General features: G+C 35.1%; 2 protein-coding genes across 2 annotated transcripts in view; both read right to left on the bottom strand.

Annotated features, from left to right (window-relative positions):
* Positions 1 to 3451: 3451 nt before the first annotated feature.
* LOC136803563 (alpha-N-acetylglucosaminidase-like) lies at positions 3452 to 12510 on the bottom strand. The gene is made up of 8 exons (XM_067060300.1): positions 12200 to 12510; positions 11048 to 11213; positions 10121 to 10339; positions 8127 to 8391; positions 7321 to 7564; positions 6592 to 6753; positions 5502 to 5699; positions 3452 to 3660 (listed from the first exon to the last, which is right to left on the bottom strand). The coding sequence occupies exons 1-8, from the start codon at positions 12231 to 12233 to the stop codon at positions 3452 to 3454; spliced, it is 1497 nt and encodes a 498-aa protein (XP_066916401.1). The 5' UTR covers positions 12234 to 12510.
* Positions 12511 to 13450: 940 nt separating this feature from the next.
* The window catches only part of LOC136803502 (calcium homeostasis endoplasmic reticulum protein-like), a 35022-nt gene continuing 29820 nt past the window's right edge, over positions 13451 to 18652 (bottom strand). The window contains exons 17-19 of the mRNA XM_067060238.1: positions 15268 to 15359; positions 14476 to 14545; positions 13451 to 14273 (exon numbers count right to left, since the gene is read on the bottom strand). Coding sequence (XP_066916339.1) covers positions 14254 to 14273; positions 14476 to 14545; positions 15268 to 15359 — 182 coding nt within the window. The 3' untranslated portion in view covers positions 13451 to 14253. The remainder of the gene's footprint in view (positions 14274 to 14475; positions 14546 to 15267; positions 15360 to 18652) is intronic.

Below are 18652 nucleotides of genomic sequence, written 5' to 3'. Positions count from 1 at the left end.
AATTGCAGAGCCGCCTCGGACGTCGCTGGTCGCCGGTATGGTGTAATTTGGGAATGACGCCCTTTCTGTTTTCTGATCATTTTTGCCACAAAAATATTTTTCAAAATATGGTTAAAAGATACGTCACCCAGGAGGGATAGAGTCAAAATTTGAAGAGAATTCTTCCCTTTAATTTTGATTTCATCGTGTTTAAGCCACCTTCCCAACATCTCAAAGGACTTTAAATGCGTTCAGCAAACAGCTAAACCGGCGTGCGACGCCGGGTACCGGCTAGTACTCTGTTATTATGCTTGCTCAATTGGAGTAAAGAATGACGTACCTTTTTAATATAAGATAAACCCTGGGGGTTATGCAAGACCTAAGACTTTTTGACATAGATTTGACAAACGAGAAAATGGAAATAATGGTTTTACATGGTGGAAAGGTGCAAACATTTCGTTTCAAGACAAAATTTCATACTTTTTCCAAAATCCAGATAATATATTTTATAAGAATACTTATGATAAAATTGGCAAAAAAATTAAGAATAAGGTAAGAATACCATCATCATGGAATTTGGCCTAAGAATGCCAAGAGCATTATCAAAGTCGGTATGTTTTTACACTTTTGAAAGACGAGCATTTTTTGAAATGGGTTTTGAAAAATAAAAACAAAATGGGCTTTTTATAATAATTGAATATCAGGAGGTCGAAGAAAGATTGATTATTCCATTCCATTTCTCCCGAGCCATTTAGAGCTACGAAACCAGATCTTTTAACCTCTCAAAGTTAGGAGGAATTCAATTTTATCTTTTATCATTTTTTCAATTTCACTCACTTTTTTTGATAGGTATTTTTAATTGATAAGCATAAAACAAATCAATGCTCCTAACTAAAACACTTATAAAAGCTGTAAAGAAACTGACGGCTATAAGGATGAGATGTTACAAACACTGAACAGTTAGTAGTCGTTTGATTTGTTTTATGTTCCTTTAGTATTATAGCATTTCCATTTTCTCTAAGGTTAATTGGTTCATAATTATATTTTATGTTACTTTTGTTGTGTATTTTGTTTTGTCTTAGAAATCATGTATACATCATTTGAATATCATATTAATGTTTTGTTACTCCCGTGAGAGTTTTTGTCGTTTTGTTCTTATAAGTAATAAAATGTGTAGGAAATAAGAGAATTTTCGATCTCCATTTTTTCTTCAATTTTCATCTTCATTTTCAAATTTTTCAGGAAATTCAAAAAATATTATTTTATAAAGCCGCTTGAAATTGTCTATCCAACGAGGTATAATCTTTCATTCGTATCTCTTTCCTCAAAAGCAATGTTTGAAAAAGTGCAGACTGGCAATTTTTTTCGGAATAGATTTTATTTAGTAAAATTTCCACTTTTCGTATGTTGAATAAGTACTTTGGCTTCTTGCATTCTTACAGGGATATGATAAGCGCACGCTGCAGAATTTTATGTTTCATTTTTTAATCTCATCCATGAATTGGACCTTTTTGTGTCTTTTTATTTTCTAGTTTCAACGGCAACTCCCCAATTTCTATCTTATTCTTGGTTAAAGACTACATCATCGAAATTGTTTTTGATATAGGGGATGCAAATCGAGTAAGAAATTGCCGTCCGAGATTTATCCCCGTCTTTGTGTTTTGAGGGTTATATTTTACCATGAAGTTAATACATGGCGTCCTCCAGCTTTTTGGTCCCCCCTAATATGAGCTAAAATCCCCCATCTGGCCTTTCCCCCCCACCTGTCTTTAAAATTTGTGCTCCCCCAATTGGGAAATCCCCCTAGCCGTATTGTATAAGGGTTGCAAAGTGATGATCCAGACTCGCCTCAATTCGCAAGCTACTATAGCAAAAAAAAGACTCTCAAAATCCCAAGAAAGACAGGCTCATAAGCCTGAATGCCCAAACACACCAGGAAGGTCTGTATTTATCCTATTACTCCCCCACTAGGTAGAGGACTGAATATACCCCCTATTCGCCTTTCTCCCCCCATCAAGCTTGAAATTTTCACTTCCCCCCTGGCACCAAAATCTGATTCCCCCCCCATCTTCCTGGGGGGGGGGATGATCCCATGTAATAACGATATAGATGGAGAGAAAACGTCTCGGTAATGACCTATTGGTCGTTGAAATCTTTTATAAATCTATTCAAAGCGGCTTTTCTTTGATGTACCATCATTGGAAGCAAAAAAATCCGAAATGTAAATTTATAGGAACACATGTGAGAATGTTATCCTGATTGAAATAAGCATATTATGCAAAAAGTTCTTGTTAAAACGCGATACAAAAATAATTTTCTCAAAGTAAGGTTACAATAGTTCTATGATTCAGTATGATTTCATATCGATGCACTTTTGGGCGAACACTGTGCTAATTTTGAGAGTTTCAGCACATTTTCCTTGAAAACTTCTTCATTATAAGGCTTTACGTCTAAAAGGGAGGGGGCTTTCAAATTCTGAAGGATGGTTTATTAAAAGGTTACCTAATCGTAATATAGAATTCTTTTTGAAATTCATTGATGATTTTATGAGAGGGGACCCTTAGAAATATAGGATTTTGTGCTTGTTACGGCAAGCATTTTCTTATTCTGATCAACACAGATAAACAAAGCTATTATCTCACAATAGAGTTGTTAAAAACCCAACATCTTCTTTTTATTCAGTTTTTTATGAACTTAAATTTTCTCATGAGTGCACACAAAATTGATCACTTTTTCGTGTTTCACGCCTGATTAAAGAACTTGATCCGAACACTGTATCAGTGTCTCACTGCTGGTAGGAAGTATAAACATAGCAAAGACAGTTCTAATAACTCAACTCCTAGACATAGACTTTTATAATCGTGCTTTTGCTGAAAAGTGTGCCGAGGTAAGATAGGATACGTGATAATAGAATAGAATTTCAGCGCTTGACCAATCAGAAGCTTCGCAGGTTAGCGAAAACAATAGCAGCAATATTTTTGGCGATATTCACTTTTTTTTTGCTTGGAAGAGCTTAAAGCACTCCATCTAGCCCTTCGGGCTATATAAATGGGCTGTTCCATTAAAAAACCATACAGGGGGGTGGACGAACCTTTTCAAGTGAAAAAAATTCATTGAAAATGTCTGGATACCCTTTGGAAAATGGCAAAATTTGCAAAATTTTCCTCTTTTCATACCTGAAATAAGGGTGGACGAACTAAAATCAGTCTTTTACCCCCTGGAAAATTCAAAATAAACTTTTTACCCCCTTGGAAAAATGAAACAAAACCCCCTGGAAATCTTTCTCGGATAACCCTCTGGAAATGTTCGTCCACCCCTCTGTATGGATATGAAATGGAATGGTCCAATCTATGCTCCTTGACCGCTAAACACAGAACTTGGCATCCTCTGTAAAAGAGAAGTTGTTCATTCTTTTTTGGTATTTTTGAACCTCATTTTTCCTTTAAAAGTGTTCTTAGATCCTATAATAGACTTACCTTAACGAGTCAGTCATTGGCAACGTCTCTGCAGCATCCACAAGCTTTTCAAGTGCTTCATGAACGTCTTGAGGGTTATACCATAGCATGGTCGGCCATTTTGTTGTCAAGTAAGGTTTTTGGTTAGTAACACGGCCCTGTGCACTACCACCGTTGCTAACACCGTGTGCGTTGTAAACTTCTTTCCAGAGAAGATCCCAAGCAGCTATTAAAAATTAAAAACGGTAATAAAAACTTTTTATTCCACGTTTCTGAGGAAAATTTCGGTAAAAGTAAATTAAATTGATGAAGATTTTAAATGCTCTAAATCATGTAAAGCCTAAATTGAAAATAAAAATTTGATAGGTCGATTTTTAACGTTTTCAAACACTTTCTGAAAGTAACTTTTTTATTCAATTGAACATAACTTTTGATCTAATGAATCGAATTTAATAAATGACCCATCAAAGTTTAAGTCTATCTTTTTTCTTTCCAATGAAATGGGAATGGTTCTTATAAAATTTCTAGATTTGAAAAAAAATTGTTTCAAAGAGAGAAATTTTTGCGTTCCACTTTTCGAAAATAAATTCGCTACTATCGTTTTACTTGTATGATAACTGATAATGGTGTAAGCTGAAAAAACCTTTTATCTTCATTTTCAAAATATATTCAAAATCTTAAGCTCAATCTTATTTCAGTTACTATATCGGTAGAAATAAAGCGACAAAAACGTCGCGTCGCTCGGTGATAAATATTGTTTTTTCCCACGAATTTTCTCACCGACGATTAATTTCAGCCGTTGCAATTGCAGTTTTTTGGTTAAAATTTGAACAATTTTTCAGCAATGAATTTGGTAAGGTATTCTAAAGTCTATTTCAAATTAGCTGGCAGTGTTTTTTCGAACCTCAATTTCAATAACTTTTGATAGAATTTGAATTAGTTTTGTTCTCGTTAAAAAGATAATCCAGAGTGGAATATGATCAAAAAATAGAAAAATATTCAAAAAATGGAAAAGCAAAGATGAAAAACGAAGAAGGAGAAAATGCTATGATCTTTATTTTTGTATCAGAAACTCTTCAATCTTAGAACGTCATAAATGCGAAAAAATATTTTATAAAAATCATTCAATTCAAAAAATACAGCTTAAAACTTTGCCCTGGTTGATTAAAAAAGGCTCTTTTTTGCTGTTTTTTGATGATTTTTGAAGTCAATCATTGATAAACTTTGGACTATATCTTTCGATGAATAAATTTTTTTGAAAATTTTTTCACATTAATGATGTTCTAAGATAAAAATATGGACGGTGAAAAAGAATGCAGCTATTATATTTTGATTTTTCCCGACATGTTTCGGACTCGGTCCGTTCTCAGGGAATGATGTTCTAAGATAAAATAATCACTCGTGTGAAAATGATAATCATAGCAAAATCATTGAAGAAATTGATTTTCTTCTTCTTCATTTTCAATATTTATTTTCTGATCTTTTTTGAGTTTTTTCTTTACAACAATATTCCACTCCGGATTATCTTTTTAACAAGAACAAAACTTATTCAAATTCTATCAAAAGTTATCGAGGTTCGATAAAAGACTGCCAGCTAATTTGAAATAGACAATGAGTTTTAACGATTCTACTTTGTAAAATCTGTTCCCGGACACACTGTATGGTGTACGCACTCACTCTAGACTGGAGTCTTTTATGATTCACGTAATACAGTGATATCTGTGTTATATATTAATACAATCGTAAAGGAATAGTATCTATATAAATACAATTTGCCTCTCCCAGAAGTTTTTTCATAGATTTATAAAGCCCGAAGGGCTAGATGGTGTACTTTTGCTGAAAAGTGTGCCATGGTTAGCCTACCTAGGTCACGTGACATTACAATAGAATTTCAGCGTTTGACCAATCAGAAGCTTCGTGGGCTTTCGAAAACAATCCGATATTCACTTTTTTGCCTGCGATGGCTAAAAGCACGACATCTAGCCTTTCGGGCTTTGTAAATCTATGGGTTTTTTGCTTGTTTGCTCATGTTTGAATTAGTTGGCTATTATGCTAGAATACACTCACCTAAACTAACTCCTTTCTTGTCGTTATACCGTCTTTTGATATAATTATGCATCCAATCATATCGATCGATTTTCTCATTTCCTCGATACGTCATTTCGTATAATAATTCGAAGTTAATCGAGTTTTGATCGATTCCTTCGGGCGTTGAACCGATACCAACCATCTGGTCTGCATAATTGATGCGTGTCGATTGGATGCCTGTAGTATTAAATAAATCGATATTATGTGTAGCCATATATGCTACAGCAGTGTACTCGCTCTAATTCGAACCTCCATTATTCGAATCTTTCTTTAATTCGAATAAAATTTTTGGTCTTTTGAAGATCGAATTAGAGAGAGAGTCGACTGTAGGTTGTTACACAAGCGAACTTTTCTGAAATTTTGTTCTAAACTTTCTGGTCAAAAAGCTTTTATAATCATAATCCTAATCATTCAGAAGGTTGGCATGATTTATTAAGTGTTGGGTACATCTTCACTACACAGCCTCAGAAAATGTCGAGATCCCTTTTTTTTTTTGTTTACAAGATTGATAGATAACTAAGCATCCTCTATAGAGCTTTTCATAAATTACGTTATGAACATCACTTGCCTCGTTTTGAAATTATTGCCATGGTGATTAACTACCAGCGGATTACTTTCTATTTATAAAAAAATCACTTAATGTCTCGAGGGACATAATCACCATGGTAATTGTTTGAATACTAGGCAAGTGATGTTCGTGACGTAATTTATGAAAAGGTATTATTTTGTGATTTTCAGGATAATTTTCATATAAAAACTAGTAGCTACAATACTGGCCACAATATTTGGCACAAAAGGAATTTTCTCCAAATTTTAAAACTGCAAGTGATACTTAGGTGCTATCAATTACGGTTGGAAAGTAAAAGTTTTAACATGAGACTTAGGATCTCGGGATTCAAAAGCCTAAAATTGTTTCAATAAGGCTGGGAATATAGCCTAGACGCCATTATCGTCTCCAATATCAAAATCCATAATGGAATAAAGTGGAGTTACTCTGAAAAACGTTAAAATACACTAAAATCTCAATATCTCAGTGTTTTGACCACGATTGTAGAACTATCCAACTTACCATCAATAACATCTTGGCTTGATCCATACAACCGCGTATTGCCGCCGTAATTCTCTAACATACACCATAAGAACGGATGTCCGAAATAGCCTTTGGTACGCTTGTAAATCGGTAAGATTTCAGAGGCTAAATCGAGAAGCACTAAACGACCAAGTGGAACGGCTGAAATATAGAAGAAAAAATTAATCAGTATTTATGTTTTGCGGAAATAATTTTCCTTAATCTTATGAACCAGATTCAACAACAAAAACTGGTAGCTTTTCTACAATTCTTCAAGACTTCATAGCTACTCAGTTAAAGTGCATATCTTATAGATTCTTTGATGTTTTTCATATAGATTTTGGATAAATATTAAGTAAGCTTTGCAAAGAGCATAATAATCGCACCGATCATAAAGATAAACAGTTACTTTCACTTTCACTTTCATTTTCACTTTCACTTTCAATTTCAAGAAAAAGACAACGTGGTTAAGAATATTTTTAATGAAAAATCAGGTCAGATCTTTTAATACACCATATATTAGAGGAGAGCGGGATGCAGAATGGATGTCACAAGATCAGAGTATTTCTATTTCATAGACGTCCCGGAAAACTCGTTCATCTTATGTCCGTAAGGTCCAAAATCTAACGTCCGAAAAACGTCTGTGAACATTGGAGATGAATGTTAGATAAACGTTGAAGCGACGTCGTGTGGCAAGTCAAACAATATAAAAAAATCAACACAAAATACCTGTTAACCAAGCTTGTATTAAATCATCTTTCCAAAATCCAGACAAAAATTGCCATGCTTGCATCAACCAAATCGCATTCGGGTCTGCAGTTTTCATCGTATCATAAATGGCGGCACTAATACCGGACACATATTTAGGGTCTGAACTCGGTGGAGACATCTCGTTAAAGACGTCGCCGTTATAGACATGATCTGTACTGTCATATATCTCGATTTGTTTTTGAATGAAAGCGACGCCAACTTTCTAAAAATCAATCATATGATTCAAATCTTAAGACAGTGATTTTTCCGTTCTGTATCCTATCTATTCTGAGTCCTGCGCTGTTTTAGACAGGAGACCCGTCCTGTATTTTTATTATCTGATATATAAAGGACAGGTACGAGCTGTGAGGCAGATTTCTGCCTGAAAAAATCTACAGTGGAAAATTCGAAAATTTAGCGCTGTCCTCACTTACTAACATAAAAACCAAATTTCGGAATTTGTGTTTTCTCTAAGAAAGTTTGACCAGTGAAAGAATACCAGTTTTTGATTGGCTGTGTTTTCAACCGTCATTAGGATCTGGGAAATTCAAACTCAACCCAAACCATGCTATATATTTCGCCATCAGTATATAAAATAAGAAATCACAGCGTGAATCTCCAGGCTAGTGCTGTTTACGTGGGTTGTGTATTCAACTGAGTCACGACGTACACAAAGGTTAGTTAAGATTTTTATTGCCTACAGGATTGAAAAACTTGGTCCAGGGTATATAAAGCTCAGTGGATCCAAGCCACGATAAACTTCCAAAACATATAACTAATCATACCTTGAAAAGTGGGTCCAAAGGATCCAGCAAAGCAGTCCGGTATTGATCACCAAAACCATTCCAAACTGACGAATTCGTGTATTTAGCTTGTGGAAAAAGCCGAAAAACCAAGGCTTTTGGGACGTGTCCGGCGAAACCAGGGAGTACCGGAGTCATACCGAATGAACGCATTCGCTTCAAGATAAGTTGTTGTAAGGCAAGCTGTTTTTGATTCCATGCTGTGGGAAGTGGTCCACCCCAACCGTCTAAATTACCCATTCTCTGCCTGAAAAAGTTTAGGTTAAAAATACTTGGAAATTCTCTTTAAGACTGATGCAGTAGATGATCAAATGCAGTAGATAAGAGAAATGAGGAAGTGATCCACCCCAACCGACTAAATTTCTCATCCTTTGCCTAAAAAAGCTTAGGTTAAATCAGGTTTAATTAACCCTATTAGCCCCAAGCTTTTTTGACTTTAGTATCCCCAGGGGGGGGGGTAGAATCTACCACCCTCGATTATTTTCGATCTAGAAGAGCTATGGCCATGAAATTTGGTACAGATGTTCTCCATCATGATACAATTTTCCAGGAAGAAAAAAAAAATTGATGACGTCATTCAAAAACTGATGACGTCATCACAAAATTTCCACCTGTCGGAAAAAAGCCCAAATATATGGTTTACAAAAATGTCTATTACAGTGGAACCAATAGAGATATTTCAATTCTGTTTGAAGATTCTGAGAGTTAAAAGACTGTTCTTTAACATAATTGCCGGTTTTGCAATTTCCATGAAGATTTTTTCTTAAAATCTATGCTGAAGATGAGTAAAATTTTCAAAATTTGATGACGTCATAAATGATGACGTCATCATTTTCAAATATTTTCTTTAGATTTTTTAAATTTGTATTATCAATGCCTATCACGTGTCAAAATTTGAAAATGATTGAATAAATAGTTTAGAAGTTATCAGCACTTTAAAACTTTGAGTTTTAAGGATTTTAGCTGGGTTTTATGTCATGTTTCACAATAAATAAAGTCATAAAATCTGATCTGGACAACCTATGACCCTAAAATTTTGTACAAGTACTCTTAATAAGATTTTATAAAAAGTCAGAAAGTTTCAAGTCGTTTGAAAAATCTTTCTCCGAGATATAAACAAAAGAACTCCAGCGTGGTAGATTCTACCCCCCCCCTGGGGCTAATAGGGTTAAGTGCTTTTCTCTTCTAAGACTGGAAAGTCAAATGGATAAAAGAAACGAGGAAGTGGTCCACCCCAACTGCCTAAATTACTTGTTCTTTGCCAGAAAATATTTAGGTTAAGATTCTTTGGATTTTCTCTAAAACTTGAAAGTCAAATTAATAAGAGAAATAAACAAAGGCTTATCATAAAACCCTAGCCTATGTGTTCAGTCAGCAAATAATATATACATAAGACCCATTTCAATATACACCATTTGCGAAGGGAATTAATCAAAACACCTGAAGTTTTGCATATGAAAATTATCAAAAATTCAAGTGTTAAGGCATAATACCCTTCTTTCCAAGCGTTTTTTAAAGTGTTTTGCTAGTTCAGACTCGGTGAGACCCTTGTCACAAACAGTTATTTCTAGGAAAACGAACTTGGTAGATTAGTAATTTGTGGAAAGAAATTCCGTAAATTGAAAGACAGCATTTAATAACTTAGTTTACTACAATCATGGTCGTAGTGTTTGAGAAAAAAGGACAGAGTTTTAAGTCTGAGTTTTAACATGAGACTTAAGACTTACAACCTTAGGATCTGAAGATCCAAAAGTTCAAAATCGGTCCAATAAGGCTCAGAATATAGCCTGGAAGTCTAAAAACCCGTGCCAAATTGAAATATCCGATTAGATTTAAGAAATGGCCAAAAATCGACTTTCTCGTCCGAAAAATGAACAAATAAACTAAATTCTCAATAGATTTTGACCATGATTGTATCAGTCATTATTACATAAAAACTAAATAGAAGTTTGAAATGGAAAAACAGCCATTCTTACCAAGCGAAAAAGGCGGCTCCGCTAAAATGTTCAGCTAGTTCAGGTTCCGTCAAGCCCATTTCTTTATATACCATCTCCCATATGGCTTCTTGTCCTGTGAAAGCCAAGGGAAGGTTGATTCCTTGCAGCGCCATCCAATCAATTTCCTTCTCCCATCGTGCCCAGTCCCAAAACGCGGACGAATAACTGACAGTGCACACGTTTTGGTAATAGCGAAATCTGGAAATGAAATTGATATAGATTTAGCGAAATCTGGAGATAAAATTGAAATAGATTTAGCGAAATCTGGAAATAAAATTGAATAGATTGGATCATTTGAGACTTACACCTCTTAATATACACTACAGGAAGTGTAGTTTTGGTAATAAAGAAATCTGGAAATAAAATTGATATAGATTTAGCGAAATCTGGAAATGAAATTGAATAGATTTGATCCTTTTGAGATTTACGATCCTCAATATAGACTACATAGAGTGTTGATATCAGCTTCAAACACTAAAAAGTCGACGAGTAACTCGAGAACAGTGCACACGTTTTGGTAATAACGAAATATGGAAACGATATTGATAAAGATTTGGCGAACTTTCGAAAGTCCCTTTAAAGTACCACGGTTTAAAGAATAATAAATTACGCATGCGCATTATATGGGCTGAAATTGAAGCATCCAGGATATGCTTAAGAGATTTCCTCTTATTACTGCACGTAAGAAATGTGTTTTCAAATTTGACGAACTCTCAAACAGAGTCTTAAAACCATGCTTTCGATAAGGTTTACTGAGCCATTATCTTAGTATTTTGGTATAATTTCCAGCCGGGTCCTAATAACTTGTTCAAAGAGTTCTGGAGCCCAGAAACTTAATAAAATTCTTAAATCATTTTTAAGTTCTTTTTATTTTTATATGAAAGACACCTACTGAATAAACCTTACCTATCACTGGACGTTTTCTTGACTTTTTGTTCTACCACAGGTAATTTGCTCGCTAAATCCAGTTGATTTCCGCTCCACGAGACGTGAATATTACAGTAATACTTCAGGTAATGATAAAGACCTGAGGCTAATGCGACACCACTGGTAGCCGTGACGCAGATTTTTCCTGTTGAAAAAGATAAAGAAAAAATATGAAATAAAGCGCACATAAATTATATGAAAATGATCCTAAAGGTTTGGGGACAGGAGAAGTTTTTTTCGCTTTGGTGCAATGCTCCATCCCATCAACAAAAGAAAAAAGTGCGTGTCTCATGGTTTCTTTTTTTGTTTCAGGAGACGAAAAGTGAGGGAAATACCCTGATTTTATTCCAGGGACAAAAGAGAGAAGCACAAATGTTATTAAAAGAAAAATGGGGTGGGACACGAGAAAGCGTTTCAGGTTGGTGAGATGGAGCATGTTGCATTGCACCAACGCGGGAAAAACTTCTCGTGATTTTCAAAGATATTAAGGGTCAATGTTGCAAATGTAACATAAATGCAACGTTAACTCGACATTGTAACTACAGGATAAAAACAAATAGAGGCTAAAGGAAATGAAAAGAATAAGAGCACCTAAGCCTCAATAAAAAAACAGTTTCTATAATTTTATAAGACTTAAAACGGCGGGGCTGGCTAAACTTTTAAGAGATCTAATAAGGAATTTATATTGAAATCTTATTTTTAGATTTTTTTTTTCGCACATGGTTGATTCAGAACGATTCCAAAGAAGACTTAGTAAGCGTAACTAAGTTTTTATTTTTCAAAGTAGAAGGCTGGAAAAAGACATTTTTGAAAAATTTCCCCATGTAGAAATTGGTTTGCTTTTCGAAGGACCACCTCCCCCCTCAGAGCGAATATACTTTTGGAATGATTGTTTACACATTTTTTGTAAGAAAATCCAAAAATTTGAAGCCTTCGGATATTCTGAGTTTTATGCCTAAAAATGTTATGTTCTTATATTTTGTGAGTTTTTTTACCATTCTCCTTAAAAAATCGGGTATTTAGGAGTCCACACAAAGCCTGAAAATGTTCTTATGTTATTCTCAATATTTTGGTCATCGAAGCCTTATGTTCTTATAAAGATTGTTGTTCAAAAAGAAGACGTGTACTCACCTTGGCTATCCGACTGGTATTCAAAAGCATCCATGTTTCAATCCACCAAAAGTACTTCCGTTAACCTTCAAAACAAATTCACCGGAACGTCCCGGAAAAAACCGGTCAATAAGCATGGTGACCGCATTCTCTTGATCTCCAGAACTTGTCTTCGTTTTAACTACTGATAACGTTTCCAGGATGGTCGAAGATGAACAATGATTTGTTAATGCCAGGACCAAGAATAGTGTTACCCATACCAGATGGTATTTCATCATTATTATTCTGCTGTTATATTTCTGTTTTATTTTATTTCTAATCGTTTGGAAATCTTAAACGAGAAATTAATTTGAGAGAAGTATACAACAATGAAAAAAGAGCAAGCTATCCTCGATTGTATGCTTCCATAGGGTTCTCCAGGGTTCAGGTACCCCCAACAAATTTAGGTACCCCCAATTATTTTGGTACCCCAAAATTTTTAGAATTCTAAAGTAGCCCTAAAATAGTACTACTTTAAGTTACCCCCTTTTATAAAGTCTTCTGAGTGAAATTGTTCGATTCAAAATTGGAAAATTAGTAAATGCATTTGAAATGCTTAACAAGGTGATTCGCGAAAGTTTATGCTCATGAAAAATTCTCTAAAAAGTTGCAAATCTATAAAGCTTCTAAATCAAAATCAAAATTATTAATTGTTGTATTTTAATGCCTTAAATGCGTCATTGAATTCTTAGAATACCATGTCACCGTTTTAATCAAATTCAAGGAGTATTTACGTCATTTTTAATTTAAGCCACTTTTCGGTGAAAATTTTCATTTTGATCATCCAATGCGCGAAAATTTATGCTCGCGAAATTTTTTTTTCCTCGAATACGCGAAAGTAAATTTTGTAAATTTCGCGTATTTTCGACCTCACGAAAGTTTCTGCTCGCGAAAAGTTTGTACAACTATAACCAGGGTCTGTTCCGTGCTTAACTGATCAAACTACTTAGCCTGTTAAAACATATATATCGGACGGATGATCGAGACAAAAATACCATTAGATGCTAGGAATTTCCAACATGAGCCTATTAAAACCAGTATCATCGAAGTTTCATTCAAGTTCCGTGTCTTTAGCGTCTTCAGAAAATCTTCGTTTTGCATTTTTTATTCAATAGACCTTATCGGAGTCTGCATTGTGGGATTGTTTGGGGAGTATCACAATAGAAATCTCTTAGGAATTCCAATCCCACAATGCATCGCTTTTTTAGAAAAATAAAAAACTCCGATAAAATCTATTGCTGGGATATCCTAGTTTTTATTAGAAAAAAACCTCCAGTGCTCATATAACATGGTAAAAATATTACTACCTATTCATATACTTTATTTACAAAACCTAATAAAAATTACCATGTTAAAAAAATTGGTTGTAATAGACTTTTTCATAAACTACGTCACAAGAAACGCTCACCTCGTTTTCACAATATTGCTATGGTAATCGATTGTCATAGAACATAGGAGATTGAAAGAAGCTTATTCAAATTCCCCTTGAAAATAAAGTTAGAGAGCATCAGCAATACCATCTTTATCATCCTAAGGGCTTTTGATGTGCAAGCTAAACCGGCATTTGCGACGACGGGAGTCGTATATAACTACCTGGGTAATGGTTTTAAAACGATGCAGCCGTTGAACTCTAAGTAATTTATGAGCATATTGTAAAGTGGGAGGCTTGGCTTAAATGATGGGCACACGGACAATCTTCATGACCTTTCAAGGCTCAATAATCGGAAGCTGTCCTTTTCAAGATATTAGTGAAAACGGTCACGAGTTGTTTTGAAGCTTTTGGCCTGTTTGGGCTGATATTCTTAAACCCATGGAAATCAGAGCTTGGTTTAACACCAAAAGAAGGCATCGTCCTTGAATAAGCTGAAAAACGCAGCAAAGCCCAACTTAATAGGTGTTATTTCCAACCTCTCCCTTCATCCAACCTCTCCATTCATCCAGCAAAGATTGACTATCAAACCACCCATATCGAGTTGTTCAATATCGGTCCAACTGTACAAATAGATTGACATTAGGGTCAGCCATCAGTCCATCTTTTATTTACGTCCTTGAAATGCTAAAACGAAGGTAAATAAAGTTCACACTTTGTAAAAACCTTTAGCGAGACCAGTGTATTGATACTATATCAATTCAAAAGGACTTTTCATTCTTTTACCTGGAAAAAAATCTACAAATAATAAAAATAAAACACGAAAGCAATCAGAAAACGTAAAACATGTTGAAAGTTGTGTTGTTTGTAAACAAAATTGAAAACTTACGCCGAGAATAGGTGTAACTTTTCGTCTTCCGGTAGTTTTCGAATGGATCGTTCTTTTCTGCTCCGACACCCTGGAAAGAAAAAAGAATTACAAGATTGATAAAAAATAAATTATCAATTACTGGATATTTGGCTTCAAATGAGAAAAGAAGGCTTACTCTTAGGTTCCAAATAAACGCCCCCCCCCGCTTGTTGATTTTTCGAAAATTTTGCAACCTCTCTGGACCTTATTAGGACTCCCCCCCCGTTTATTAATTTTTAAGAAGATTTTCAGTTGGCAAAAAGAAGTCCCCTTATTTTGCTCAAAAAAGCCTGATTTTAGTCTATATTTACCTTATTTTTGGATTTTCAGAAGTACAATTTCCAACCTCCCGGCAATTAGCCCCTCCCCGTTTATTAAAATTTCGAGAATCTTCCAACCCCCCCCCTTTTATTTGGAACCTAAGAGTAAAGGAATAATCAGATGGTCTGAGATATTTTGACTTCATTTTTTTTCAATGGTCGTCCTGAGCAAAACTCTTTTGAAAAGTCGAGATATTCAACTTACAAGTCTTTGAGCAAGAAAACAGTAGAGTTTTGACTTTAGCTACAATGTAAGATTTTATTTGTCAACACAGGTCGTGTTCTATATACAAAACTATATATACAAAATATATACAATATCATACAGTGGCAGTAAAAACTGATGTGGACATTTACTTCGAGAAGACTTCGATAAAAATATTTGGAAGTTTTGCTTCGGACCCTGAATTTCCTTGCAGATAAAATAATGAAATTAGGATTAGATAGATACCTTGAATTTATCCATTTTGTCACGAACTTCTCCTTGCCTGATGGGATCTGCCACACCCTGTTCGTTCTTTCCAAGTCCTTGGCCTCCCCAACCTGGTGAAAAAACAAGAGAGTTTGAGCAAACTTGGTCAAACAAACTATGGGCAAAGGCTTAACTTTGGTTGGAGAACAAACATCTTTCGAAATCACCCTTTTAAAAATATTCCTATATAACTGCTCAGAGCTTTCTGATGGATGTGTGTGTCCAGTGATCAATCAAGTTGACTAGCCGGTATCTTGTTTTCAAATTTACCTTAGTAAGTAAGTCTGCGACCGAAGTCGGAGGCGACCCGAAGGCTCCTCTTTCGATAGCTATCTACCCGAAGGTAGGGGATGGCGTCACTCTTTCTCCCTGGATTGCTCCACTTACTCTTGATCCTTCTCTTAATTGCTGAGCATCTAGTAGAGACCCCGTCTCTGTGACCCAGTGGGATCCACCCCACTGGCCACCCCAGTGAAAATATTTCCGAAAATGGCCCATTTTTTCACCCCACTAGATAAATCACTCACCCCACTGGAATCTTGTAGCTGAAAATGACCCCCTTGAAAATAACGAAGAAACCACACTCAAATGTTCTAATATTGATGTACCTGGTAGAATTTTCCCATCAAAAGAGGGTCACCCCACTAGAATCTCCTCTTCTCTTATAGAATCCATGTTGTGAAAATGAAATACACAAAAAAGGCTCAATTTTTTTTTCTCGATCAAGGCAGTAAAACTGTACAACACTTCGTTGTTATCTTGCTGCTTATGCAAATCTCACTTTATCGCTCCATCCATCAATAAAAGTAAAGAAGTTTGTGGCCACTGAAAATTAATTTTTCTATTAATAAGGTCCTGATGATAAAATTTAATAATATTTTAATAGACCCAAAACTTTTGATTTTTATTTCTGATAACGGACAAAGGGTGTTGAGGTATTTTTAGCGAACGTTTCTAAAGAAATCAAATTGTATAAGAAGACATTTTAATCTTATAGTACCAAGGTATTTTCAATTTAATTTAAACTAACAGTACCCTGCTTCATTGACTAAATTGTCACACATTGGAGCTTTTTACCAGTACTAAATATATTCTTAGCAAACTAGACATGATGACCTTTAAATTTGATTCAGTAGTTCTCAAGTTAAGCTTTGGAAGTCAAAATTCACTTTTTAAAAAGTCCATAAACAAGTCAAATAATAAATTTAAAGTTTACCTTTCTGGGAAAAATCAAAATATTATAGCCGCATTCTTTTTCACCGGCCAACATAAAGTTTACCTTTCTTTACGATGAAAAAAGGATTCATTAAAATTCACCCTATTTTGGACACAGTTAGCCTTATACTTTTTTTGGGTCACCCGGTGAGATTTAGATTCTAGAATTATTCAACTGCTAAAAATTTCAAAGATTTCCAAAAAGGAGTTGAAGAATATATTCTCTTTTAGTAGGCTCGGCACATCTCTGTGATTGTATTAGAACGGTTTCAGACTACATTTTGTAATTTAGAACCTTTCTTTCATTAAGACATTACACAATGAATGGCACAAAGGACAATATCTACTAACTACTCCTTCAGGTGACCGCGCTCAATAAGATTACCTCAAAACCTTCTAAACCCAACCAATTAAAGCAAAGTGCAAGGTTCTCTGCACTTTCCACTTCTCAAATCCCCTCCAGTAATGTTGATGACGTTTACGACCAATTGATAAAATTTAACAAGGAAGTCGCACTTTCAGTTCTGCTAAAATGCCTAAACGGTCGAAATATATATTTCTCCGATGATAGACATGTAATGTTTGACAGCCTTCTTCAACTTGACATATGCTTGCTACCATTAAACCCAAGAATACTTTCCAGAATACTTCTCTTTGGGGATTCGAATTTTAGTAACAACCTAAATCATGATATAATAAGTATAACCGTAAAATTTATCCAAGCTACCGGTCGATTCGAGGGTCCGTTGTTTTGATTGTTCACAATGCTCATTTAGTTTGTTTTTTGTTTAATTTTGCCTAAGTTTTCTATTGTTTTTTTTTTCGTTTTTCTTTTTCATCTCTCCTGGCGGTATAATCTAGCGGTTTTTTTGCGGGAGGGCTGGAACCTTTTAGTGTTTGTATTCTATGTTCGTGTCATTACTTATAAATAAAAAAAAAATATTATATATATACCCCTGTTGATATCTCTGAAGCCAGAAGAAATCTCAAGAAAATATCTCTAACCTATCATGCAAGACCAACTAGGACGTACTTACTAAAACGTGAAACGCCCAGGAAACGAGTGGAAACGGCAGGGAAACGAGGGGAAACGGCAGGGAAACGAGGGGAAACGGCAGGGAAACGAGGGGAAACGACAGGGGAAACGACATGGAAATGACTTGGAAACGAGAGGAAACGACAGGGAAACTAGGGGAAACGGTTAGAATATAAGAGGTTGAAGAGCCTCTCGCATGTCAGTTGTCTGATATTTCTGTAGCTGTACCCCATTGACCATAGACAAGCAAAAAAACAAAATTGATCGAGGCGAAGCCGTTATAGGACTTGATTTGAAACGGATAGAAACAGTAAAAAATACTGCGTGGTCGATGTAACAACGTCATTATAACCAAATCAGTGGCTTTGAAAAAATAACAGTCGATGAAATATTTCGTACCCAACAAATTCTTATTCGTTTCTTTCCTATCATAATGCTTTAACGTATGATACAGATGCAGTGCAGGGAGTGATAAAAGCTAAGAAATTACCTACCCTAAGTATCAGCATGGACATGGTATCAGACTTCAAGTTTTCAAAGATAAATTACTAATAAATTTGGAGCTGTGGTCCTGTTATCCTACAAGATAATTTGCAATGAAAATAACTGAAGCTACCTCCAGCTGAATGTAATTGTCTTAAGTAACGATCTTATAAATTGAAAAAGCTATCCAATATAGACAAATCAACCTATCCCTTCGATTTCCAGACGGAAAATGACTTGGTTTCCAATACTTTTCAGTTTTGTCTCCCGTTTCCCCTCGTTTCCCTCCGTTTCCACTCGTTTCCCTGCCGTTTCCCTGCCGTTTCATGTTTTAGTAAGTATGCAACTAGGAGGAGATAAGCTCGATTAGATAAAAAAAAACAAGCTAGATGCTGAATGGACCTACCTGATGATGAAAGTTAGATAGCAATGCGAGGAGAAAAAAATCAGTCAGAAAATATATCGTTTAGCGAAAATGCATAACGCAATAAATTCATCATTGATTGTTGATGGGGGGAGAGGGAAGGGTTGTAGGGAAAAATTAATAGAAAGTTCTGGTCGCAAAAATCAGTTTTATTGACAATTGAATCATGCTTGATGGTGAGCATTGTTATCAATAATGTTTTTGTG

The sequence above is a fragment of the Clytia hemisphaerica genome, unplaced genomic scaffold (assembly GCF_902728285.1).
Source record: "Clytia hemisphaerica strain Z4C2 unplaced genomic scaffold, Clytia hemisphaerica genome assembly, whole genome shotgun sequence".
Taxonomy (NCBI): domain Eukaryota; kingdom Metazoa; phylum Cnidaria; class Hydrozoa; order Leptothecata; family Clytiidae; genus Clytia; species Clytia hemisphaerica.
The sequence above is the reverse complement of the archived record's forward strand: the minus strand, read 5'-3'. Positions and strand labels throughout refer to the sequence as shown.

What these genes read in the sequence shown, in the direction of transcription:
- LOC136803563 (XM_067060300.1), bottom strand. Translation starts at nt 12,233, where the DNA reads ATGGATGCTTTTGAATACCAGTCGGATAGCCAAG. An exon ending in AAGAAAACGTCCAGTGATAG is followed by an intron (nt 10,340 to 11,047) that starts GTAAGGTTTATT and finishes TTTCATTTCCAG; the next exon opens with ATTTCGCTATTACCAAAACG. An exon ending in AATACAAGCTTGGTTAACAG is followed by an intron (nt 6,754 to 7,320) that starts GTATTTTGTGTT and finishes TCTATATTTCAG; the next exon opens with CCGTTCCACTTGGTCGTTTA.